We start from the raw sequence: 27,414 nt of genomic DNA, 5'->3' as shown, positions 1-27,414 counted from the left end.
TGCACAACATGGCGGCCAGCAGACGCATGGTGGCGCTGTTCGAAAGTATGGAACGCGGCATCTATGTTTCTATATCTATGGTCACCTCACCTCCCTTCACTGATCAACTACCAGGCTGTGGCAGAGTCACTGGCTGTAACGTTACGCTGCGGTCACAGCGGGTCCCTCTTTTTTTTTCTTTTATCGCCGACGAGTGTTATTAAATAGTCCGCTCGGCAGCCGCTTAAAGACGTATGGTTTTAACGGTAAAAACAACATTTTAACGGTAAAAACAACATTAAATTACAAGTAATTGATTTAATATGTATTTATCTCGTAAGTGACCATGGTATAAGCGGGATAATGCCCTTCGAGGTGTCCGATTATCAGAGATTAATGGACTTCGCGAAAGCAACCGTCCTCCGCTTCGCGTCGGACGGTTCACGCCTCCGCGTCGTCCATTAATTTCTGATAATGGACACCTCGTCGGGCATTATCCCTTACTTAAACTATGGATTCAAATACAAACAGGTCTGACAAACATTCTTGTTTGTGGTAAAGTCTATATTTTCAGTACTGACCTTGTCAAACTAGTGTTATTTGTACAGTATACACTTCACGATGTGCTGCATATGAAAACATAAACTGAATTTATGGGGATGGGACCAGAGGGAGAACAGCAGAGGAAGATCTAAAACTGTGTCTTTATGTTAATCTCACTCGGTCACAGTATGACCGATCTATCTATTGATTTACTACTTCATGTTTTTTTCTGGGTGAGGCCTGTTGATTTTTAAGTTGGACTTAAAGACAAATAGCCACTACACTGAGCTTATCTAGTTTCACTTATCACAAGAATAAAAAAGTGTACTAAATCTTCATTGTATCAGTATTACATTTGCTCTCATGTCGTTGTGTCTGAGTCTGTTCTTTGAAACAGTTTCATTATTTTAGTGTCATGTAGTTTTTTCCAAGTTTTCATCTCCAGGGTGTAGTCGTGGTTGATGTAGAAAACGACGTGGGTTTTGGCGCCCCTTTCTACGTAATAGTTGAAGTATTTCTTGTAGTCCTCAGTCATGAATCCATACGCATTTACCTGAGAAAAGGAATAAATTGAGTATTAACACAGAAGAAGAAGTTACATCAAGGTACATGCACAGTTAATAAAATGTCAAACTATTCCTTTAAGAGTTAACAAACTACATCTAAAGTTTGATGTGGGGTTGTGTGAGGTTATTATAGATTTTCAGTAAGTGTGACATATTAGGTCATATTACAAAGGTGCAGCAACTATCAATTATTAACTTACAGTGTCACAGGTGTGTAGAGCCAGGAAGAGAGTGAATGCCCCATTGGTCGGTCTGACAAGTGGCCAGAAGGAGGCATTCACATTACGAGACAGTAAAAACCTGTAAGTGATGGTGAAATATAAAATCAACATAATGTATTCAAATGTGTTTTATAAGAAAAAAACATAATTCAGCCTCCAAAATGACCTCAATGTTTAGAATCTTGGTTTTAATACGGTTGATTGTGGCATTTTAATGAATACATTGGGAAGTAGGTCTGTGAGGTAAGATATCACTTTACGCAGACGATTCACAACTGTATAGTTTCACCAGTGGTTTCTAGAAATAGTCAATCAAAAAAACCCATCGTTTTAATTTGACACTCAACTGAATCTTTTACTATTGGTTTCATTGCCATACATATAGTTTTGCCGTTGTTGCTATTGTTTATCATTATTCTTTTTTTGGTTTGAATTTTTGTGTCCTGTGAGATATTTTGGCTGTTACGCTACATGAAAAGTTTCATTATTGTTATAATAAACCACATCAAGTAAAAAGTTTGAGTGTGACCTGTTTCGCACATATCTGAGGAAATCCTGGTGCAGGACATAGAAACGACTCTCATTGTACTGCCCGCCATAGTACGTCCTCGGTCTGAGGGGAGAAAATACAAAATCTAAAGTGATTATTGAAGAACGACATGATGGTAATAAGTTTAGTTACTACTTTGTTACCGTTAAGTCGCGTCATATTTATAATCACTGGACAGTACATTGTTGTAGATGTCATAGGATATTTGCATGTGTATTAGTGTGTACTTGCCGCTTGTTCCGGTAGCAACCAGCCTCAACCCTTTCTCCTTTCAGAAGACCCTGGAGCCAGAGCCAATCCCTCATCCCCTCAGGAATCAGCACATGCTTTATACCCTGTGAAAAGGAGAAGGAGGACTGATGAGTTTGTATTTGGAGCACGTTTAAAGCAGAAGTAAGCAATATTTTTGTGTTAATATACTGTAAGTCTTAAATAGTTATATCTTCCGACAGCAATCACTTACATAGAGTGTTTGGACCGAAACACGGGTCTGTCAGTCCCTCTGCTCTGCTCTGAGCCGAGGAGAAAACCTTTCTCGTATCCTACAGTTTTTATCCAATGAGGAGAGAGAACGGCATGAAGGGCTGTGTGTGCAGCCAAGGAACGCCGTGAATGTGGTGACGTAGGGACGAGGACCAATAGATCCATGACGAGGGCGGGGGCTGCTAACTCCATCGGCTGACAAGAAGTTATGGTGCGTTCAAGGAAACTCGTAACTCGTGTTTTTCCGACCTGTGAAGTCGTACCAGTTCGATCTGGTACGAGTTCACGGGTCGGAAGTTACGAGTGGCCGTTATAGTGACTTTCACAGGTAAAACAGGTCGGAAAAACACAAGTGGGTTGCCTGGAACGCTACAAAGTCCTAAGTTGTGACTTGAAGCTGTAATTTACGGTTTCAAAAGCCGACCTGGAACGCAGCATTAGCCAAAACGACCGGATCGCTTACTTCTGCTTTAAACAATCCCCGTATTAACACCTTTGACGTGTGAGTTTCAGTACCTCATCGTTAGGAATAGAGGTGTATCCGTACTTCTTGAGCAAGTACAGTGATGAGGTGATGGAGTGGGCTGTGTGGACATAAACCGATGTCTTGTTGCCTACGTCCTCCTCGTAACCTTTGATGACGGCACCATTCATCCTGCCACACAAACACATCCACACGTCTTTCATAATTGCAATCAACAGGATTGACAGGGTTGACATTGGAAAGAAATTTCATCGGTTTTAAAATGAACTGATGATACACACAGAGAATCAGACTAAAGAGTCTGAGATGACAATGGGTGAAAAAAACTGGATTGCTCTGTTCTGAAAGAAAAAAAAAGGTTTTGTAATAAAAATCTGCACCAACCAGTTATGTCTGTCTCAGTACATTGACTGAAGACAGCAGTGTGACTGAAATATTCTGGACAGTGGACACACACATTCCTCTACATATAGATTGTTTTTTATTGCCATGGTAAAGAAATACAATGAAACTTTGTTTGAGTATTTAAAAATATGAAGAAGAAATACTTATATTACCATGCTAGCTAAACATTGTCCTGGTAAATACAGCTTATTCTAACAACTGTCCCTTGATGGCTGTTTGGTCTCCATCTTTCTTACCGAAAAACATAATCATGGGAATCGATCTCTTTTCCCATCTTAGAGCCATTGAGGATCCCCCCAGTTGCCACCACAGCACAGCGCACACAGCCATCACCACCTGGCTTTGGGGAGAGTAGAGGCTCCTTTGGCTTTGGGATCAGCTTCACTGAAGACATCACATCTGCAAAACAAGAAACACATAGCATGACTTAAGATGCTAAAATGCTTAGCCTACTTTTAAAGCAGAAGTAAGCGATCCGGTCGTTTTGGCTAATGCTGCGTTCCAGGCAGGCTTTTGAAACCGTAAATTACAGCTTCAAGTCACGACTTACGACTTTGTAGCGTTCCAGGCAACCCACTCGTGTTTTTCCGACCTGTTTTACCTGTGAAAGTCACTATAACGGCCACTCGTAACTTCTGACCCGTGAACTCGTACCAGATCGAACTGGTACGACTTCACAGGTCGGAAAAACACGAGTTACGGGGTGGCCTTGAACGCACCATAACGTCTTGTCAGCCGATGGAGTTAGCAGCCCCCGCCCTCGTCATGGATCTATTGGTCCTCGTCCCTACGTCACCACATTCACGCGCATCCCTTGGCTGCACACACAGCCCTGCATGCCGTTCTCTCTCCTCATTGGATAAAAACTGTAGGATACGAGAAAAGTTTTCTCCTCGGCTCAGAGCAGAGCAGAGTGACTGAGAGACCCGTGTTTCAGTCCAAACACTCTATGTAAGTGATTGCTGTCGGAAGATATAACTATTTAAGACTTATATTAACACAAAAATATCGCTTACTTCTGCTTTAACTTCTCAACGGGCCGGTACTGAGAATTAAGTCAGGCCACGCCGGTCTGGGCTTCAGCCCCCGTGTGTCGGTAATTTAATCTGTCAGGGCGCGGTCCCGTGAAAAACAATGAACACCGGACATATTCATGATTTTATTGAAAAAAAAAAAAAACCTGGACAACCCAGACAGGACATGAAAAGTGGACATGTCCGGGCAAAAGAGGACGTTTTCGTCACCCTAAACGTAATTAGGAATGAGGAGTTGACGCTGATATAATTCCTTCTGGCAGATAAATGTTGGTCTTCTACAACTGTGGCAGCCACATTAGTTTGTTTGAATGTAAAGTGAATGTAGGGTTCTCTAAAAACCTCTAAAAATGTGTATAAACATTCATTCTTTATATTACTGGGTTTCTATAATCTTAGTCATGTTAAAAATATACAGATTATCCCTTTTATATTGCTTCTAGAAGACAGAGTAAAGTAGGACTTCATTTCCCAGAATCCTCTGGTTTTTCTCGTTTTTGCAATAATAGTCCTATTATATTAACCCTCTACCGCACAGCGTTGCCCTCAGGCAACGCAAAGTTTTCTTAGGCCCCATGTCCAATACAAGTTTCTTTAAATTGTAAAAACCAATCAGATTAGTCAAAGAACTATCTAAGAATAATCCAATGAGGAGTGGGAGTCACGGTGATGCATCATTTGGAGGCGGGAAGCTCTTTTCTGACATGCGGCCATCACAGCACATGGTCTGAGAAAAAGGTAAGATCTTTTGTACTACTAAACTTATTTAGACTGATATAAACTGCAAATAAAAAATATGTTAGCACGCATAAAGGTGTAAATAAGCCTTTTGTCAGGTTTTATGAAGTTTTTTTCATTTAGTTTCTTCAGAAATACAGTTTTTCTATTTGTTGCCCGAGGGCAACGTTGTGCACTAAGCCAAGGGGTAACTTTTAAAAGTGTATGTGTGAACATTGTTTTGGAGGGGTAATCACATTATTACATGTTTGTGTGAAGAGTTTTAGTTCTAAATATGAGTTTTAACCAATTTGTTTACTGGGAATAACTAATTTTCACACATTTCGACAGCCAACATGGACGTAAGACAGTTTTATGGAGGGAAAGTGAGGAACCAGCACATAAGGGAAATCCCATCGGAAAGTGAGGACAGTGAGATAGACAATGATGAGGACTGGACTCCACAGCAAGGTTTGAGCAGAAGTGAAAAAATAGGGCATAAAATATTGTTTCTGTTTATTATTGATCTCATTTTTACATTGTGGAAGGGAACTGTGTTAGTTGAGATGAGGTTCGAGATATCAAGCTGTAGTCATCATATTGTGTTATTAAAGGTAATATTAAAAACATTTAATTAAATATCTCTATAACCTTTCAAGATGGAGAAAGCGAGGATGAAGAGGAAGAGGAAGAAGAGAAAGACCCGAATGATGAAGAGCCTCCTGAAGATTACTTCCAAAAACCTCGATGGAGAACATTTCATTCAGCTACTCCACCAGAACATCCTGAATGGACAGACATTCCTCCTCCACCTGGTGATATTCAGTCTCCTTACCACTATTTCAAATGTTTTTTTTCTGATGAGATCCTTGAGCACACTGTCAATGAGACAAACCTGTACAGTGTCCAGGCCAATCCTACCAAGCCCCTCAACCTCACAGTTGAAGAACTTGAAGAGTTCTTTGGTACAGTGCTGCACATGTCACTGTTTGGTCTCCCAGAGGGTCCCTGGGTGTCCAGGAACACCAAAGGTCATGTGCAGAAAATGTGATGTGCACCTCTGCTTTACTACACAGAGTAACTGTTTTGTGAAGTTTCACATTGAATGAAATGCGCTCAGACAAAACCTCCCACTGGCCATTCATGGATGAGGAGAAGGGAAGGTGAAGAAATGGAGGTATGTGATGAAAGTGTAGATAGGTCAAGAAATTGATGTATGAGAGTGTAATGTGTAATCTGCCTTACTACACGGTTCATGAAGTTTCTGTTTTTTGTTTAGCCTCTTTCAGTCTAGATAGGCGTACATGATATTGATGATATTTACACAATGTTATGTGTATCAGAAGTGTTCTTTTCATGAAATGGTTGTTTATTATTTTTAAATATTATATTGTACTGCTTTCTAAGCAGGGATGTGCACATGACTATAGAGGGGCAGGGGCTCAACATCAGAAAAGGGCAATTTTTTCAGGCCTTAAAACAGAAGTAAGCAATCCGGTCGTTTTGGCTAATGCTGCGTTACAGGCAGGCTTTTGAAACCGTAAATTACAGCTTCAAGTCACAACTTACGACTTTGTAGCGTTCCAGGCAACCCACTCGTGTTTTTCCGACCTGTTTTACCTGTGAAAGTCACTATAACGGCCACTCGGAACTTCCGACCCATGAACTCGTACCAGATCGAACTGGTACGACTTCACAGGTCGGAAAAACACGAGTTACGAGTTGCCTTGAACGCACCATAACAGTCCTCGTCCCTACGTCACCACATTCACGCGCATCCCTTGGCTGCACACACAGCCCTTCATGCCGTTCTCTCTCCTCATTGGATAAAAATTGTAGGATACGAGAAATGTTTTCTCCTCGGCTCAGAGCAGAGCAGAGTGACTGACAGACACTCTATGTAAGTGATTGCTGTCGGAAGATATAACTATTTAAGACTTATTAACACAAAAATATCGCTCACTTCTGCTTTAATATCAAAATAAATAAATTAAAATAAATTACAGTTACTATGTAGTCGGTAGAGAAAGCCTGCACGCCTTCAGGACTGCAGTCAACATGTTGGACCAATTTCCCAACTTCCCGAAACAGAGTCATGACTTCTGAACTGGTAGGCTGAGGCTAATATGGTATTGGGTGCACATTAACATGGCTTGCAGAAAAAAAGCCTACAGGGTACACACACAAAACCAAGAAATGACTATGACTGCTACTGTGCATGTTTCAGCAGCAATATTTAGGTACAACAGCAAAGTCACAATACCAGTAACTCAATATCTGGAAACAAATTCAAATATTGCCCTATTCGCACGGGATTAGTATTACCTGGGGACGTCTGGTAATTTGTAAATTACCCCCCCACGTCTGTGTTTCTTGCGGTGCATTCGCACGGGATAAGTGATGTCTGTATTTTTACTCGAATTTACTGACATTAAGGCTCCGATATGACGTCAAAGCTGTGCACGTCGTAACATCCGCTGCTGCATGGACCGCGGAACGCATCTGGACGGGGGGGGGGGGGGGGGGGGGGGGCATAACTTCAAGTCAAGCGGGGAGAGGGGGGGGTATCTTGTACCGGGGGTTATTGTTACCAAGGATACGGAAATAAAAGTAGGGAAGCTCCGGACAGAGTTGCGGTGATTGTATCCAGTTTATGAAACATTATAAAAACACATGAGTCACAACAACAGATTTTCCGGGATCGATCAAATCCATTGGATCATCACGCTGATTATCCATACCAGAGGTAGACTGTCGGTTCTCACAGCCCGGACTTCTGACAATAGTTTTTTTGGAGGGTGTGTGTGTGTGCGCCGAGCGGACCCGTCTAGAGAGACACGCGCAGTGTGCGAAATACCCATCAATATTCGGGGGGGTCCCTAACTCGCGATTGTTGCGCAATACCGTTATTTTTTTTTCTTTTTATAAAGTAGGACTATAACATTACAATAAGCCAAGAAAATTAGCCTATAGCCTAAAAAGGAGAGGCAAAGTTGTGCACTACAATGCAGAAAGTAATTGACAATAAATAGACGATAATTCAAATAAATAAAAGACAATAATTGGCACCACACTGGCGCACTTGAACAATGAATAAATGCCAGGTATAGGAGACTGGCGCGATCAGGGCGATGCAGAAACGAATAGACAATAAATAAAATACAATAATTAAAATGAATGAAAGACACCAAACTCGTGCACTCAAATAACAACCAACTGTATAAATCTGGAGATCGGAGACTGACGTGCAATTATGTGCACGAGATCCTCAGCCTGCAACTATGACCGATCATGTAACCTTATCTAACCATCCATCTGGCAAATACGTTTAAACACAGCATCGAACACATCCACAAATCACATTCGTATAACGGGCCATCATGAAAATTGAAAAAGCACAGACAAATACTGTAGCTCACAACAGGCGCCTGGCCAAACAACACCACTGGGGGTTCAGGCCATAGTATGCTGAAGCAGGCTAGCCTCTTACCTCAAGTTATTTTCCTGCCTTAATGTCAAGCCCAGGGTTGCGGTATTTCCATTACCCCACCTGCTTAGGTGTAAAAAAAAAAAAAAAAGCGGCCAATCACCAGTGCTAGCAGCAGGGGCTGCGGCTACGTCTTCAGAGCACTCAGCCTCAACTTCACTTTCTTCGGCAGAGGGTGGAGAGGAACGGGATCCTCTGTTCTGATAGCGAGTGGGCTCGACTCTTGCGCTGGGCTGGCGCACATGGCTAATTTGCATAATGCGCAGGTGACGTGGTTCAGCTTAATGTTAAACGAATAAATGTTTTGAATTATGAATACTGGACATGGTGATCTTAAACACATTTAATTGACCACAATAAAATTATTATATTATATTATATTATTCATTTTTTGACAAGATTGAGACCCCCCTCAGATTTTGCTTTTGAGTCTTTCAGGGGGTCTCAAGGGGTTAATCGGGGGGGTCCGACCCCCCCAAACCCCCCCGTATTTCGCACTATGGACACGCGTCTATATGGGACAGGCTTTTATTTAATTTAGAACAAACCTTTATATGCTCAGCAAAGATGGAAATATAGGCTATAGTCTAATATAATAAAATGGTTCTGTTGCACTGTTTAAAAGAGTCAGAATATAAGGAAAGAATCGGATCCAGAGCAGCATCATTTACACTTTACAAGTTTAATCAGCACCAATTAAACTTCTTCTAAATAAACTCAAACTAACTCGGGTCAGGTCGGACCATACGCATGCCGTATTGATAAACAATGCACTTGATAGGCTCACAAATTCAAATCGAAATGCAGCACTCAGTGATAGTTTTTATTTTATCGGCAGCAGTGAAGGTGTGTGTGGTGGTGACTTGGCTCTTAAAAACACAGATAGGCTACAACAAAAAATGCCCCTCAATTACTGAGATGCAGATTCGCACGGGACTAGTTTTACCACGGGACGTCGGTCTTTGGTGAAATATAGTAGGTAATTTGCGGGGGAATTTTTACTTACTTTTTTACTGACATGGCGCATTCGCACGGGATTAAGATCACGTCCTCCGCAATTATTACAAATTACCTGAGGTCCCCAGGTAATACTAATCCCGTGCGAATAGTCAGTGAAATCAAGCTGAGTGAGCGATTTCTCCTGTTGCTGTTGTTGTTCACTACATTCAGGTAATATTAGACAGAGGACAGGGTGGGGCTTAACAAGCAGTGAGCTAAACAAACACAAATGGGGCTTTTCTGAAATATGACTCTTATTAAGCTCGTTGAATAAGTGGACGGCGACTTGTCAGAACCGACAAGGAAGTGATGTTGGTGGATTTATAACTCACAAGATTCGACACAAGTCGCTCCACTGTCACGTCTCATCTACATGCGGCACACAGAGTTATCGATGAGGCAGCAGCTTCTACTTCTCTCTCTCTGGACGTGCATGAGAGGGAGCGCGCGCCGCGGGGCAGCCGGTCGTTCAGACCAAAAGCGTCAAAAGCGTCAAAAGACGCTCTTGATGCTTTTCCGCGACGCTGGTGGTCTGAACACCCTGGCGTTTTGACGCGCGTCAAAGAAGTTGACGTCGGTTGTGGTTGGTCATCCATTTAAAGGGGCCGCGACATCTACACTCTGATTGGTTGCCGCTGCTCCGCATCATCGCTCATTAGCATAAAGTTCAGGAGATTTCAACTTTCTCCTGACGCTCTCGCCGCCAAAACGCGACGCCAACGCCTTTGACGCTCTTCAACGCTCCTCGACGCTGGTTCTCATTGAAAATGAATGACTTCCGGCCACCGCGACGCTCTCGACGCTTTCGGTCTGAACGCACAGTCAGTGAGAGACAGAGCGGAGCAGCAGCAGACAACACACACACCAACGTACAATACCGTGTGTAGCTATTACAAGGAAAAGCGCATTTATTGAAAAAAAAAGGGCACTTTTTAATACGAGGCAAAAAGGGCAGGGGCTCAAGCACCCTTTGGGCCCTATGTGTGCACGTGCCTGTTTCTAAGCATTGTCTCATGTTATGTAAATGAGTTATATTCTCTGCGATTGTGTACCATTAGCGCACAACGTTGCCCTCAGGCAACAGAAAAATATTTTGGAAAGGGGGGTGTCCAAATATAATTTTTTTTTTTTTTTCAATAAAATGTCCCCAAATTAAAGCAGAAGTGAGTGATATATTTGTGTTAATATAAGTCTTAAATAGTTATATCTTCCGACAGCAATCACTTACATAGAGTGTTTGGTCTGAATCACGGGTCTCTCAGTCCCTCTGCTCTGCTCTGAGCCGAAGAGAAAACATTTATCGTATCCTACAGTTTTTATCCAATGAGGAGAGAGAACGGCATGCAGGGCTGTGTGTGCAGCCAAGGAACGCCGTGAATGTGGTGACGTAGCGACGAGGACTGTTATGGTGCGTTCAAGGAAACTCGTATTTTTCCGACCGTGAAGTGGTACCAGTTCGATCTGGTACGAGTTCACCGGTCGGAAGTTACGAGTGGCCGTTATAGTGACTTTCACCGGTAAAACAGGTCGGAAAAACACGAGTGGGTTGCCTGGGACGCTACAAAGTCGTAAGTTGTGACTTGAAGCTGTAATTTACGATTTCAAAAGCCTGCCTGGAACGCAGCATTAGCGAAAACGACCGGATCACTCACTTCTGCTTTAACTCAAAAATGGTGTGGAGTATTTTTTATCATGCATCACCAGAATGTGTGCAGTAGAGGGTTAAAATAAATATTGTTCATATATTAACTCTGTAATTCATGTATTATATTGTTTAAAAATATTCTATATGATCTTTAAAAAAATGATAAAGGTTAACTTTTCCTGCTTAATAAAAAAGACTACTAGAACATTCTCCGGGAGGAGGTATCCCACAGTTCACCGGACAGTGAAGGAGCTGCCTGCGTTTTTCCTCGGCAGAGAGAAATGTTTGGAGACTTGGACTAAAAGTTGGCCCAGATATTGCACTGCCCAGATAGACTTTAACCGGTCACAATATTCTTTTCACATATCTCAGTCTAGTGTGTTTACTTTACACGACGGTGAAGTTTTACGAGCCGCGACATCGTGGTCTCCGGCGTTATCTCCGTACATTAGCTTAGCAATGTTGCTATCAGTTAGCTCCTCGGCAGATAAACCAGACTGCTGCACAACACGTCGCCACCGGACATTCGTGCGGGACCGGACGGACCGGACAAGCGGACGAGTCGACAGCGGGGAACGAGGACGTGTCGCAGGTAGCCGGAGCTACGGGAGTCGGCGGGGAGTTGTCTGGACATCGCTCTGCGGCCTGGCTGGCTACACCGCCATGTTGCTTCTACACTGAGAGGTTGCGTGAGTACTTGACATTGGAACGATACCGAGTGCAGGATACAGGCACGGGACTGTGTTACAACAGACTCGGTTTCAAAGTCAACTCTTCTTCTCACAACTGGATAAAACTTCATGTGCACCAACGCTTCAAATGGGCCCCAACGGTTAGGAAAATTATCCAAGCGCTTGGGTTAGACTTTTTTCTGGTATCATTATCATTTATGTGAACTGTGAAAAATATGTTGGTACAAGTGTGGGTACAATTACTGTGTTTTGAGTGTACAAAAGCACCAGGTTGATATTTCTATGCATTTGGGTTATTGAAATCACATTTTGAACAGTTAAAAGGTGTGAATACAGTTGAAATATTAAGAACACACTAGGTAATTATTTCATAAGTGATTTGGTTTAAAAATAAGCTAAAAACCTCATTCATAGGTTTATTATTATTTTCATTTAAAGGAGCATTATCGCAAATCCAAATTCTTAATTCGGCCACTAGATGGAGCCAGGCGGAGCATATCAGATATAAACAAGCGGGCAGCTGTCAGAGAGAGAGAGAGCAGCCTCGTTTAGTCCCCCCCCTTCTCCCCCTCCTCCTCCCTCCCCCCTCCTCCCTCACCAGGCTGAATGAAGGAAGGAAAAAGAAAACTCGCTAGTGGAAGCGGCAGCTCTACTCCCGCACAACCACAACAACGACAACAACAGCAACTGCAACTTCCTCCTACAAATGTATGATCGTTGGTGTGACGTGCAGACCGCAGTGGGACGATTCAGTGACTGTAAGCAGCCTAACACTGCTACATTACTATTTACTGTTGCATTTTTCCGGTTCGGAGGTCGGATTTGCGAGTTCCGAGTGCAATTGAATGCAGCAAGCGCCGGGCCGGCTTGGATCATAACAAAGACAAATGCTGCATTTGCCCCACGGACACTAGTTTGTTTTATGCTATTACTGCTGTATTTGCGATAATGCTCCTTTAAAAGATTGGGTTGAGTTCAAATTAAAACAAATTCATTTCATTTATGTGAGGTAACTGAAAGGGTTAAAAACACTCTTTTGATTAAAACTAAGATATAGCCTATCTGGTGATTAAAAATTATTGGGTGGTTGAAATAAACTAAAAACTGTTCTAGTGATTTAAAGGGTACAAGTGTTTTGTTTGTTATTTTCTATTTGCTGAAGCCTTGCTAAATTTAAAGGTATAATTCCAAAACAATCTAAAAGGGTTTAATAAAATAAATGTTTGTGAATTACTTTTTACATATTGTGGTTTAACATTCTTTTAGGAGTCATTTGTATTTCTGAGGGCTTACATAATCTTTGCTAACACCTAGCATAGTAAGTTTTCAGTGGAGGCACCGCGCTAGTTATTTCCTTTTTCCCACTCTAATAATAAATTCCCTTGTTTAAATAAGAACCACAGCAAATTCACCATCTTTAGCTGAGAACTTAGGACCTGTTTTATTTTATTGGGTGTGACCACAGTGTAGATTATAAACACTAAGGGAAAAAGGGGTTACATGAAGCTTAATGTTGTACTGGAAAGAACAGCAGCACTGCCCCAGGGCTCTGTATGTGCAGAAATCACCACATTTACAGCAGCCCGTCCGCAGAGCTGGCCAACCTCCGTCGTCAGCGTTCGCTAATTGACATACCTGCAGGTTTTTTAGAGGTTTACCACTGGCTGGTTAAATTCTTGTCATTAAAGTGTTTATTCATTTTTCAACAAATAATAAAATACACAACAAACAGACAAAAACAAACAGGCAGTCAAAACAAAACTACAAGGACAACACCCCTCTGTACCATTGTATGTTTGTGATTACACACTTGTGATGTGATCCAACATATGCTTATTGTGACAAGTCCTGATTAAATCATTGATTAAATTGTGGCAGTGGCATTAGTTTATTTGAATGAAAAATGAACAGAAATAAATAAATGTTTTACAATGAACCGATCAGTCTGCATTAAATTTTATTTTATTAAGTTTTACAACACTTCAGGACTTTGAAAAGAATATGCAAGAAAATGCATCTATTCCGCAGAAAGAACCAGGCGGACTTGAAGTCGCTGCTTTCTTCTCATAAAATTGCCACTTTATTCTCGTAAATTTAAAAACTGTTGTTGTTGTTCTTATAGTTTGTTTTTTTGGGAGAGTCTAAACCTGTCAGACCATTTTGTATACTGGCAGACTTGTAAATGGGAGTATCATCCATTTATATGTATCGTAGTATACAGTAAGTGCAATGTGAATATCCAAATGATCTGGGACTCATAAAAATATGTTGTAATGTTATAAAGGCCACAACACATACAGCTCTGGTCTGCACTGACGTCTTCATTAAATGGACTTAACAGGAAGGAATATCAACATCTTAATTAAGTAATTTGATTAAATATGATTTAATTGAAAACTGCAGTGTACATTCATTAATGCTATGCAACATTATGTTTTTCCACCTGTTTTGTTTTTTTCTTCCTTAATACCTTAAGACCGGCTGCACCAGTCACTTGAGAGTGATATAGGAGGTATGGGTTCATTGTTTCATCTTAATCCTTTACAACATGTCACATTTTTGTGTCTCGGCTCAGTAAATGTGTTTCACACAGACATTAAAAACACCCACCGTCATATTTGTACTCCATAAAGCCAAAGGGATTGTTAAAATGTGAAAGTCGGTTCCACTCGCTCATGTTGATGTTGTCTTTGTGTAGAAACAAGCGAATGTTGGGGAGGAAAGCCTTCTTGAAGCTCTCATCCTGAGAGTTTCGCAGAAACTCAGCACAAGTCTGAAAACGAGATAAAATACCAGATAATGAAATGAAAAATTAAAAAAAATTAAAAAGAACACAGGATATGGAATTTAATCCACATCACTCCCTGAGCAAACAGGAGATTCCAGTAATCGCACAGGTGGCTAAAGCTTGTAGTCTATTGTTAACCACTCAAATAATTGATTGTAATGAAAAGCAGTGATACTGAGCAAGCATTAAAACAAAAAGTTAACATTAAAATCAAATGCAGGCCACACCAAAAGTACACATCAGAACAAAGATATCGTCAGCCATGTTAACAAAGTCTATTTCAAAAAACTATTTGAAGATGCTTACCGTCTGTCTAGGTGGGGCGTCCTGGTTATAGACTTCCTCAAAGTCCCAACGAGGATACTTTGTGAAGTTTATTTTGTAGAGTATGGGTATGGGGGTCTCAGCCTCGGCTGCAGGTGGTGTGGTGGTTTTAACCTGAGCTGTGTTTAGCTTCGTCACTAATCTTGTTGTCATAGAACCTGCAGCTTTGGCTCGGGGTGTACTAAACACAGCGGACAGCAGAGTCAAGTTTCCCCTTGTATCCCAAAATGTAACGTCACTGTTGATGTGTTTTCCTGAATAATCAGTGCTGTTAAAAGTGCAAATGTGACAGAAGAGCAACATTCATGAATTAGCAAGTCACTTTAGGAGGCTTCAATTTGAAAAACAAAAAAACAAACGCACCTAAATATGCTGCTACACTTAACTTTAGGGTTAAGGTTAAAAATTAATGTAATCACCATACATTTAATACAGAGGGAACTGGAAAAACATATTTAAGTATTGTCTTGTTTATTCTTAGTGTTTTTCAGTGAACAAAATACAAATACAACTTACCTTCTGTTTGAAAAATATTCCCATGATACAATTAAAAGTACACTGGTGACACACATCACAAACACCAATGAAAAGGTCCTGTAATTTCCGCCCGCCATCCCTCCGGTTTGGACTCTTTACTGCTCAGTTAGAAAAAGATGAGTGTTTTCCTTCCCCCAGATGAGATAGATGTGCCCAGGAGAGCCGCCTGCAGTATATTACACCATGAGAGCACAGTTGTCATGGTGTCACCTCCCCAAACGTCTCCTTGTTGTCTTGAAGCAGCTGGAAGAGGGCGGCCAGCTGCATCCCAAAAAAAAAAAAAAAAAAAGTCCTGCAATTGTCTTTTAGCACCGATTACTAAAAAAAAAAGTTAAATAAATAACTTAAACAAAACAAACTAAAAGGAAATCTCATGAAATGCAGAACAATTCCTTGATAATTTAAGAATAACCTCCTTATCAAACCTCCTAAAAGAAGTTGTTACTTATTACCTAGGCGAAATTGATCTCATGTATAATAATGATAATAACTTATTGCTGCAAGGGTGGACACAAGTGCACCATTATAATAAAGTGAGTACAAGTGATCAATAGTGTCAGGAAACAGGTCGGAAAAACACGAGTCACGGGCTGCCTTGAACGCACCATAACAGTCCTCGTCCCTACGTCACCACATTCACGCGCATCCCTTGGCTGCACACACAGAGAGGACTGCCCCTTTATGCCGTTCTCTCTCCTCATTGGATAAAACTTGTAGGATACAAGGAATGTTTTCTCCTCGGCTCAGAGCAGAGCAGAGTGACTGACAGACCCGTGTTTCAGACCAAACACTCTATGTAAGTGATTGCTGTCGGAAGATATAACTATTTAAGACTTATATTAACACAAATATTCAGCATACTTCTGCTTTAATTCTGACTGACTGACTGAAGAGGCGGGGCTTAGCTCGCTGTCTGTTCACAGGTGAGCAGAGATTTAGTGTTAAGTGTAACGGTAAATAAATATATAAAAATGATCTCTCTCTCTCTCTCTCTCTCTCTCTCTCTCTCTCTCTCTCTCTCTCTCTCTCTCTCTCTCTCTCTCTCTCTCTCTCTCTCTCCCTCTTTCTCTCTCCCTCTCTCTCCCACACTCAGTGACCCTCCTAGACCATTCCTGGTTGCAACCTCTTGTTAAAAGGGCAAGAGACCTCAGCTGAGAGAGACAGAGAGCAGCAGCAGCAGCAGCAGCAGCAGCAGCAGCCAGAGAGCTGAGAGGCTGAGCAGCATGTGGACGAGAGCCAGAGGAAGATGTCTCTCCAACAGGTAGAGAAACACAGAGAAACAGAGAAACCTCCGTCTGTCTGGAGCCTCCGTCCTCCTCCTCCTCCTCCTCCTGTGGTTTCTGCTGACGATGGGCTCCTTCTGCTCGTCTCTGGACAAGAAGATGGCGGTGGTGACGGTGACGCCACGTGAGGAGTCTCCAGTTCAGACAGTGACAGGTCAGACGCTCGTTTATCTGCCTCTCTAGACCCGTCGTCGTAGCTCCTTCTCATATCAACTTTTAAATGATGAAAATGTACTTTTTGCTGCAGGTGAACATACATTTATCATGTTTCATGCATATTGTCATGTTTTTCCACGTGATATGTCGCCATCAGATAGTTAAACTCTATCAAAGTTTTCAAACTGAGGTAAAAAAAGATCATAACTTGAAACTATTTGAGTTAATATTTTTAATATTTGATATTTAAGTCCTCTCTGCCGAGTGAGGAAAAGTTCCTGTGCTCAGCTTCCTGGGAGATTTTATGACATCACAACCAGTTTTGAGCCAATCACAGCCCGGTATTTGATTAAATTAATTAAATGATCCTAAAATATTTAAAGGGCTTCTGTCGTATGAAAGGTTTAAAAATAAACGACATCTCTCTCAGCTCCGCTCATGTCGTTCTACTTGTTGCCTCGAAAGCCTTTTGACAAACAAAGACCTGAATATATTAATGAAACACACACACACACACACACACACACACACACACACACACACACACACACACACACACACACACACACACACACACACACACAAACACACTCATGCACAAACACAAACACACTCTCCTCCAGCCGCCCACACGATCGTCTTTAATTGTCTCTTCAGTGTTTTTTGCTGATTATGAAGAACCAATTAACAGTCAATTAGCCAGCTGACCAATCAGACGGCCAGTGTGTTGCCATGAGGGTTTGTTTACAACCACAAGAGCTGCCGTGTTGGACACACACGGACACAGCAGGATGTAGCACACACACACATTGAACACACACTCTGCTGATTCCACGGTGCGTCTCACAGTGTCTGAAGATGTTTGTCATCAGGAAGGACACAGCAGAGTCCCACAGCTGATCCTGGCGTCTCGTGGTGCTTTCAGGTGCCGGTGGAGTTTCCTCCAGTTTATTTTTCAAGTGTATTTATCAAGCGTCTTAGGCTACGTTTATTTATACGGAAACGATCCGAACAGAAAACGCAAAAGTGGCATTGCGTCTTCACTTTTTATTCTGCGTTTAGACGTTTAGCGTTTTTGGGGTGGAAATCCGCGTGCATACGGTGACGCAAAAGTCGGTGTAATTCAGTTTCACTTTTTTGCGTTTTCAAGCCCCGAAAACGCTGTCGCCGTCTAAACGAAAGGCAAATCCGATGAAATATTTTGCTGTTTTCATCCGCGAGCGTTGTCGTGTAAACGGGGCCTTAGAGTCCCATTTTAGTCCTATTCTCAAATTTAAAGGAGATATCAGTGAAATGTTTTTGTTAATATAAGTCCTAATTAGTCATATTTTCCGTCAGCAATCACTTACATAGAGTGTTTCGACCGGAACACGAGTCTCTCCGTCACTCTGCTCTGCTGTAACCCAAGGAGAAAATTTTCCTTGTGGGATACAAGTGTTATCCAATGAGGAGAGAGAACGGCATGAAGGGCTGTGTGTGCAGCCAAGGGATGCGCGTGAATGTGGTGACGTAGCACGAGGACCAATTGATGCCTGACAAGGGCGGGGGCTGCTAACTCATGGTGCGTTCAAGGAAACTCGTACTTTGTGTTTTTCCTTCCTGTGAAGTCATACCAGTTCGATCTGGTACGAGTTCACGGGTCGGAAGTTACGAGTGGCCGTTATAGGGAACTTTCACAGACAACAGGATGGTAAAAACACGAGCTACGGGTTACCTGGAACGCTACCAAGTCGTAGTTGTGACTTGAAGCTGTAACTTACGGTTTCAAAAGCCTGCCTTGAACGCAGCATTAGCCGAAACGGCCGTGAAGCTGATATCTGCTTTAAGAATAAGAGTGTATTATTGTTGATGATGTTTTTGGTTATTATTTATTCTACGTGAGTGTATGAGATGAAATGTTGATGAAGACGACGATGATGATGATGATGATAGTAGAGCTCTTATTGGTGTTAGTGTGTGTGTGTAAGGTATGTTTGGAGGCTGCTCCTTTTTCATAGAGGTTGCAAGTAAATTTCATTTTCTAAACTGCATAATGACAATAAAGTGATTTGATTTGATTCGATTTAAAAGCTATTTATCAACTTTCTCAAGTCTAAGACTCACTCCTCCTCCCCCAGATATCTAAGAGACCTTGAGAGGTGTCCTCAGTGGTTAGGAGCTGCCAGTAGGAGACGGCACTGAAGGACGTTGTGGCTTTGATTGATGACGAGCAGTTGATCAAATTATGTCGTTTGGACAGAGCAGGTTTCATCCCCAGATTTAATAAGAAACGTCATCTCACCAACAATGTAACACTGAATGAATTGCAAAGATTAGGAGCATTTGTTTTTGATTTCATTTAATTTCATTTCGATTTATTCCATTCATGGTGCAGGATGAAGAAAAACTTGTAGTACCTGCCCCTTTCTATACAGTAGTTATAATTGCATTGGCTTAATCAACAGCAATATTATACACTATTTCAAAAAAATTAAAGATGATGAAACCCAATGTATGGTATATAGTTTGTAGAGTATTGTCAAAATATCGTTGAGTATACATTCCTATTGCCCATTTAACTGTTCACTGGGATATTTCTATATTCTAACATAAGGATTCCCTTCAACGATTGGTCATTCCTATAAACTTGGAAGTGACGTTGTCTAAAATTCAGTTTACACTACTGTGGTATCTCAGCTCTGAGACCGACACTTAAGATTCAGTCCTACACTTCACTAAAAGTGTGAATTAGATGCTTGATAACTGACTTTGAAGTGCAGCTTTCAGCCAAGAACTATTTTACTCTTAAGTGGACTCTCAGCAGTGTTGTTAGGAGTGATTCTGAGAAGCTTGATAAATACGGCCCCTGGTCTCTAAAGGTCTCTTGTGGTCTCTACAACCTTCTTCTGGTCTCTGATTGTCGCTGGTCTGGTCTCCTCTGCTCAGAAATGAACTGGTTAAAACTATTTGAGCACAGACTAAACTCAGGATCACCTGGTCTAACCCAGATGAGCCCGGATCTTGACCCAGATTAGAACCAGTGAAACTCAGATGGGACTGTCTGAACCCAGATACAGTGGCATCATGATGCAAAAGTTTGTCCCCCCCTGGTTTAAAAATGTCTGTTAATGTGAAGAGTTCATCAAGTGGAAGATGAAATTATCTGCAAAAGACATAAAGCTACAGATGACACGTTCTCTTTGCATTTTAAACTATATATTTTCTTTTATTTTCATCTTTTCCATTTTCAAAACAACAGAAGAGGGTTTTGCTTTGTTTCCCCCTTTTCACTCTGAAACTGTAGAAAACTAGAATAATACACTGATAAAAGAGTGTTTAATGTTTAACTTTATGTCTTTTGGAGATTGTTTCATCCATTTCTTCCACTTGATGAACTGTTAAACACATTAACAGACATTTTAAACCAGGGGGGGACAAACTTTTGCATGATGACACTGTAGATTGATGTTGGTGGCCTGGTTTGACTGACCAGCAGAGGGAGACACATTCCCACCGCCCGCACACACACACAAACACACACACAAACACACACACGTTTCATCTCATCATAACACTTCATTTATTCTTAGCTGTGTCATTAATGGCTAAATAAAGACAGGAAGGAAGGAAGGACAAACATAGATGATGATGATGATGAGGCTATATTTAAATATCAAAATAGAAATCAGTACAAAATATTTCCGGCATCACATCAAAGTTTTACTGATTCTCCAGTTTTCACTCTGTTGACGCCTTTAATTTCACCTCTACAGTGTTTCTTATTTATTTATTTATTTATTTATTTTTTAGCGTCATCTATTTTTAGGCCTGACGTGTCTTGCAGTTTTTTGGAGGGTCAGCTGCTCTGTGCAGGTTGAGTCCAGACTGAAGCAAACCATGTTTATTCTGCAGAATACATAATCAGCCAGTGTGACCTTCTATTTACTGAAGTTGAATTTCAAACTTTTTTCTCTCTCTTCTCCTCTCCTCTCCTCTCCTCTCCTCTCCTCTCTCTCCATCAGGCGACTCTTTGCAGCCAATCAAAGCAGGTCGGCTGCAGCGTCCAATCAGGAGCAGGTGCAGCTTGGTGAGGCGTGTCCGCGGCCCCGTCAGTCACTGTGCTGTGAAAAGCCCCAAGACCCGGTAAGAAACAAACCAAAATCAAGTAGTGGATGTGTGGAAAAAAATACTCACACTCATCATCAACATACGTGACTCGACAAATATGTTAAAGGGATAGTTCTCCCAAAATTCAAATTTCATTATCATTATCTACTCACCCTCATGTCGACTAAGGGCTGGGAGAAGTTTCAGAGTCCTCCGTGCCTTCTCTGAGTTACAGCGGGGGTCCGCGCAGCAGTATTTGTCCATATAATGGTTGTGAATGGTGCTCACTTTTCTTCGTCCAAAAAGACACACCAAAAAACATCCAAAATTCCTCCATACTGCTCGTCTGTATTATACCCAGGGGGCAAAATCCCAGTTTTTTGGAAAACAGACACAGAGCGTTGTAAAAGGTTTGACACCAGAAATGATATCTAGGAACTTCAAGGATTAAAACCTGGGTGGACAACCCGGTCAACTAGCTGCTGGAAAGCTACAGGGGGCCAAAACCCCCTTTCTTGGGTAATTTAGGTACTACAATGGCATAAATAGTCCAAATGGAAGCTTATGAATTAAGGACATTTTCTATATACATGTTAGACATAGATATTCTCCATAAAGCGCTGAAAAATAATAATTTTCATGAGAATTTGTCAGGCGAACAGTACTTTTTTTTGTCTTTTTTGGGATGTTCAGGGTGATATCTTAAAATCGAGTTGCAACAAACCCCAGAATCTTTTTTTCATGCCTCCCCCTATGTGTCAAGATACTCTCTGCCAAATCTTATAGTTGTATGACTATTTATGCCGTTGTAGTACCTAAATATTTGCATTTACATAATTTCGCCAGCAAAACTACCCAAGAAGAGGGGTTTTGGCCCCCTGTAGCTTTCCAGCAGCTAGTTGACCGGGTTGTCCACCCAGGTTTTAATCCTTGAAGTTCCTAGATATCATTTCTGGTGTCAAACCTTTTACAACGCTCCGTGTCTGTTTTTTTGCTTTGCCCCCTGGGTATTGTCCCTCTTGTATTGAAGCCCCGACATGAGAAATTGTTCCGCCGGGACACAGGAAGAGCAGTGAACTGAGACACTGGGAGCTTCCGCTACAAAACATAGACTTATTAAATTTTTTTCAGAACAATTTCTCATGTCGGGGCTTCAATACAAGAGGGACATTACAGACGAGCACTATGGAGGTATTTGGATGTTTTTTGGTGTGTCTTTTTGGACGAAGAAAAGTGAGCCCCATTCACAACCATTATATGGACAAATACTGCTGCGCGGACCCCCCGCTGTAACTCAGAGAAGGCACGGAGGACTCTGAAACTTCTCACAGCCTTTAGTCGACATGAGGGGGAGTAGATAATGAGTGAGAAATTTGAATTTTGGCTGAACTATCCCTTCAATAAACAACATTTAATCAGTGATACAAAAAGGTTTATTGAGGTCTGAGCTGTGTTTCCTTCAGGACACATCAGCCTTTGCAGATGAGTTGAATGTGAGACAGAGTTGCTGTCTTTCTTTCTGTCTTTCTCCTCCTGGGGTTTTTTTTCTTTTCCCCCTCTGTTAAAGCTGCAGCTCTTCTCCTCGGAGGTTTTAACGTGTACTTGATGAAACTGCCTGTAGTACACTGTAGTGAAAGCTTTGAAAGGTCTTTGATGGTTCACTCAGAGCTTCACCTCCTTCATCTCTGCCTCGTCTGTCGTATTTGTGCATCAGGGCACATTTCTGACTGTTACTCACACAAGAGAGAAAAAGAAAAAGAAGAGAAGCGTGTGAAAATATTAGCTCCTTTTGCAGACGTGTTCGGCTCCAGTGGATCTGGATGAGAAACTCTAGGAGTGTTTTTTTTTTTTTGTTCTTCTTACAGCTCCAGCAGCTTCAAAGTCTAAGATGTCATGAAGGGAGATGAACACAGACTGGTGAAGCGTCCCACTGGAGGAGTGTCTGTGCCGGTGGGACATCATCAGTCTGTCTGCACTGTGTAATATCTTGTGTTGTGTTCAGGGATAACTGGGAATTGTGGTATTCCGCGTTTCTGGATCTTTACCCATACAAGGAAGTCAGATTCAGGGATGTGTTGACTTTTGCTGCTGCAAGTCCCTCCAGCTTTATACAGATGCAACACCAAATCCTTTTTTAATGCACAGGTATTCCTGCTCCCCTGAGGACAAATCCGCGTGGATTTTAAAGGGTAATTGCGGCTTATTTCGACCTGTTTTCCCATCTGTGTGTCACGCTAACTTTGTGCTGACCACTACGGGTCTAGAGATTCAGGGAAGGAGCACGAGCCAAGATGCTGATGATGGTGTAGCAGCTCACTGAGAGCTTTAGAGGGGACATGCTATTTTAATATCATTCTTTAAAGGCTCTTTAAAGGGATATTTCAACATTTTGGCAAATTCGCCTATTGCAATAATCCCTATAGTCATAGCAGTAGGTTCATTACCTTTAATTGTCGGTGCAAGCTATTTTTAGATCATTGGGGGAGAGACACGAGCTGCTCATCTAACGCAATGGAGGCGCATGGTACTTTCACGTTTCCCTCATCAAACTAAATACACAATCCAACAACTCCAAAACGCTTTGGGTGTTTGCCTTCTGGCCTCCAAAATGTGAGAATTGACAAAAAATCAGCAAACTGCAGGCCCCCAAGGTTGAAATTCATGTGGTTTTACCAGCTGTTCCCACAGTTGTCATCCAATGATGTCATTATTTTTCAAATTTGCATAATCCCACCCCTACCTGTGAGTAGTGGCTCATTTGCATTTAAAGGGACAGGCACTGAAACCAGCCGTTCTGAACAGGGCTGTTTTGAGAGGATGAAAAGAGCTGTGATGTTTGATCCTTGGGGGATTTTGTACACATGGTAATATTGTAGATGATAAATAACGTTATCCACCGCTCCATGGATTGATTTCTCACCGGCTTCGTTGAAAACAAATGCACATGGAGGAGAGGAGGGTTAGAGACACAGAGGAGGAGAGTTCAGATTTAAAACACCTGGGAACTATCTTAATTTGTGGAAAAGGAGCATCATATGTCTCCTTTCAAGATGCTCTTCACAAATAAGTGGCGTCACAGAGGCGATGTCCATCTTTATAAATGCAAATCTAAGGTGATCCGTCACATGGTGTTTGACATTTAATAATTGTTCCTTGAGCGTGTATCCTGTCGGCCGCCTGAGTTTTGGGTGAAACATCCTCTGGAGGAAGATGTTGTTGTAGATAAACAGCCGCTTCTGGTCGGGTTAATGACTCTGAGTTTCCTCTGAAGACGGAACAGCAGATGATCGGTGTGTAGGACGATCGGGTCAGCAGCAACATGTGAAGCGTCGTTGTTATCCATCATGGCACAGACGAAGTGGAGGCAGCTGCTCTCTGTTGTTGATGCTCTGTTGAAATGATTATTTATGATGCTCATTTGTACTGACACAATAGCCACAATTATGGTAAACAAACAGTTTGAAATTGAGTGTGCTGCTCAGACTGATCTGGGGGCTTAAAAAGTCTTAAAAGCATTGAATTTATGAATTTGGAAATAATACCTTAAAAAGACTTGAAAAAGTCTTGAATTTTGATATCTGGGTTTTAAAAGTTGTGCTGTACTTAACTTCTCCGTATCGCATTTCTCGTCAGAAGTTTCCATTGTCAACCATGATTATTTTGGATCAAATAACGTAAATAAAGAGCGGTGGAACCAATAATTGCGAACGCAGCGCAGCCCCGGGGAAAATGCTCCCAACACGTCACTGAGTAAGGTAATGGGAGAGATTGAGAAAGGCAGATAAGATTTTATTTTTGACCAAAATGTTCTTGTTGTTGACTTATGGATAGTGGAATACATATTGTAGCTACTGTGGTATTAAAGCAGAAGTAAGCAATATTTTTGTGTTAATATAAGTCTTAAATAGTTATATCTTCCGACAGCAATCACTTATATAGAGTGTTTGGTCTGAAACACGGGTCTGTCAGTCACTCTGCTCTGCTCTGAGCCGAGGAGAAAACTTTCCTTGTATCCTACAAGTTTCATCCAATGAGGAGAGAGAACGGCATAAAGGGCTGTGTAAGGGATGTGCGTGAATGTGGTGACGTAGGGACGAGGACCAATAGATCCATGACGAGTGCGGGGGCTGCTAACTCCATCGGCTGACAAGAAGTTATGGTGCGTTCAAGGCAAGTCGTACCAGTTCGATCTGGATACCTGCTTCTCTCTGACCATGGTGCAACAGGTCAGAAAAACACGAGTGGGTTGCCTGGAACGCTACAAAGTCGTAAGTCGTGACTTGAAGCTGTAACTTACGGTTTCAAAAGCCTGCCTGGAACGCAGCATTAGCCCAAACGACCGGATCGCTTACTTCTGCTTTAACAGTATCATAGTGAGATTTTGATGTCATGATGCCTTTCTTACAATACTGCAATAAATATCATGGGCTTGTTATTGAGGTATTGTAATATTGTGAGAATTTGATACCGTTACATCCCTAGTAGAGCACAAAGAGCAGAAAAAAAGTGGGATTGACAGTTGACGCTCTGAAATTCAAGGATTTTATTTTTCTTTGCCGGTAGGGCAGTGAAATAGGCCGAGAAATAGATATTAATTTTTGATATAAATGGTCTTAAAAAAAAAGACTTGAAATTAACTTGAAGAAACCTATAGGAACCCTTGGGGCTGTAGTGAGCGGTGCAGCCTGTAGGGGGCGCCAGCAGCAGCAGCAGCAGCAGCAGCAGCAGCAGCAGCAGCAGCAGCAGCAGCAGCACCTCACTCTGATTGTCTGGCTTTGCCACTTGACTGGAGAGGTTTTTGTGGCTCTCATTTTCAGGAACATTACATCATTGTCTAAAAAAACCACACACACACACAGACACACACACAGACACACACTCTTACACAGCAAAAACACACTGCTCAGCTCAGCGCACATACACACACTCACACAGACACACACACACTCAGTCTCTCAGCTGCAGCGCAGAGCGAGCGGAGGACAGACTGAGGTGCGTTTGCTGCGTCTGAACGGAGCGTAAAGTTATGTGTGTTTGAATTTAGGAGGGAGGAGGAGGAGGAGAGGAGGAGAGGAGGAGGAGGAGAGGAGGAGGAGAGGAGGAGAGGAGGAGGAGGAGGAGGAGGGAGGTCTGTCAGCTGCAGGATTCCATCACTCTTAGCAACCGTTACTGAGTTACCACGGAAACGCAGCGCGATGTTCTCTGCTTCTCCTTTGTCCTCCTCCATCACTGCCCTCCCTCTCTCCCTCTCCCTCTCCGTCTCCCTCCCTCTCTCCCTCCCTCTCCCTCTCTCTCTCCCTCTCACTCCATCCTGTCTTTATTGCTGGTCGACTTCCTCTGTGCGTTGCTACGGCGATGCTCTGGGACATTCAGCTGGATCATTTTTCCGCCGCAGTGCCGGAGTGCAGAGCTCATCAGCAGCTCATCGCCGCCTCCTCCTCCTCCTCCTCCTTCTGCCCGACTCTCGCTCTCTCTCTGCTCCGCAACTTTTTTAAAGAAAGAAAAGAACTCTTTTTCTTCTTTTTCTTCGTCTTCTCACCTTTTAACCCTTTAACCACTTCCTCGCCATAGAAACAAACCGGATCACCACAGCAGCGAAAACCTTTTGTTGTTTTGGATTGGACAGGTGACATCACAGGAAGTTGGATGAAGTTTTATCGAACCCACCGGGCTGCGGTCGGCGTCGATGCGTCGGTCTGAGAAGACACGTCCGGACGCTCAGAGACCAAACTCAACAACAACAACAACTCCACCACAACAACAACAACAACTCCCTCTCCTCCTCCTCACACACGCTGAGATGAACGAGGAGGCGGAGGAGCAGCAGCAGGAGAAGGAGCAGGAGCAGGAGGAGCAGCAGGAAGAGATGCAACAGGAGATGCAACAGGCGGGAAAGCCAGAGGAGGAAGAAGAGAAGGATGAGGAGATGCAGATGCAGCAGCAGCAAGAGGAGGTGAAGATGCAACAAAAGCAGTGCGAGGTGGTCGTGCAGGTGGAGGGGGTGCAGTGGACTGAGGAGGAGGAGGAGGAGCACGGTGGTCAGACTGAGGGGGTGTCGAGGGCTACGGAGGAGCAGCAGCAGCAGCAGCACAGTGATCAGGAGCTGGAGAAGGAGCTGGAGAAGGAGCAACAGCAGCAGAGCGAGGAGGTGCAGAACGAGGAGGTGCAACAGCAGGAGTTTGCAGAAGCTCTGGAGCAGAACAGCAACAGCCAGGTCCTGATCCGACTGAGAGGAATGTGAGTAAACACTGAGGACTCAGCTGATGATGTCATGGTGATGATGATGATGATGATGATGAGGAGGAGGAGGAGGAGGTTATAGCACCATTGATAATTGGAGAATCGATCGATCAGACCGACAGCCTCTAGTGGAGCGGCATCAGTGTGGCAGCCCGGTTGCCGTGGTGATGTTGGCGCGGACCGGTGGAGGATGGA

The 27,414-nt window shown here is 42.5% G+C and overlaps 2 protein-coding genes across 2 annotated transcripts in view; one reads left to right on the top strand and one right to left on the bottom strand.

Moving 5' to 3' along the window:
- Positions 1-883: 883 nt before the first annotated feature.
- LOC311004104 (alpha-N-acetylgalactosaminide alpha-2,6-sialyltransferase 1-like) lies at positions 884-15,070 on the bottom strand (the record flags this gene model as incomplete). The annotated part of the gene is made up of 8 exons (XM_083996051.1): positions 884-1,075; positions 1,289-1,388; positions 1,839-1,922; positions 2,091-2,194; positions 2,859-2,997; positions 3,468-3,630; positions 14,416-14,578; positions 14,900-15,070. The coding sequence occupies 8 exons, from the start codon at positions 15,068-15,070 to the stop codon at positions 884-886; spliced, it is 1,116 nt and encodes a 371-aa protein (XP_083852177.1).
- Positions 15,071-16,803: 1,733 nt separating this feature from the next.
- pde1a (phosphodiesterase 1A, calmodulin-dependent) overlaps positions 16,804-27,414 on the top strand; it is a gene marked incomplete at both ends in the record, with an annotated part of 92,192 nt that continues 81,581 nt past the window's right edge. Inside the window, 4 exons of the mRNA XM_083996050.1 lie at positions 16,804-16,891; positions 17,743-17,818; positions 20,895-21,015; positions 27,104-27,216. Coding sequence (XP_083852176.1) covers positions 16,804-16,891; positions 17,743-17,818; positions 20,895-21,015; positions 27,104-27,216 — 398 coding nt within the window. The remainder of the gene's footprint in view (positions 16,892-17,742; positions 17,819-20,894; positions 21,016-27,103; positions 27,217-27,414) is intronic.

The sequence above is a fragment of the Trachurus trachurus genome, assembly GCF_905171665.1.
Source record: "Trachurus trachurus genome assembly, chromosome: 21".
NCBI classification, from domain to species: domain Eukaryota; kingdom Metazoa; phylum Chordata; class Actinopteri; order Carangiformes; family Carangidae; genus Trachurus; species Trachurus trachurus.
Note: the sequence above shows the minus strand (reverse complement) of the source record. Positions and strands in the feature narration are given on the sequence as shown.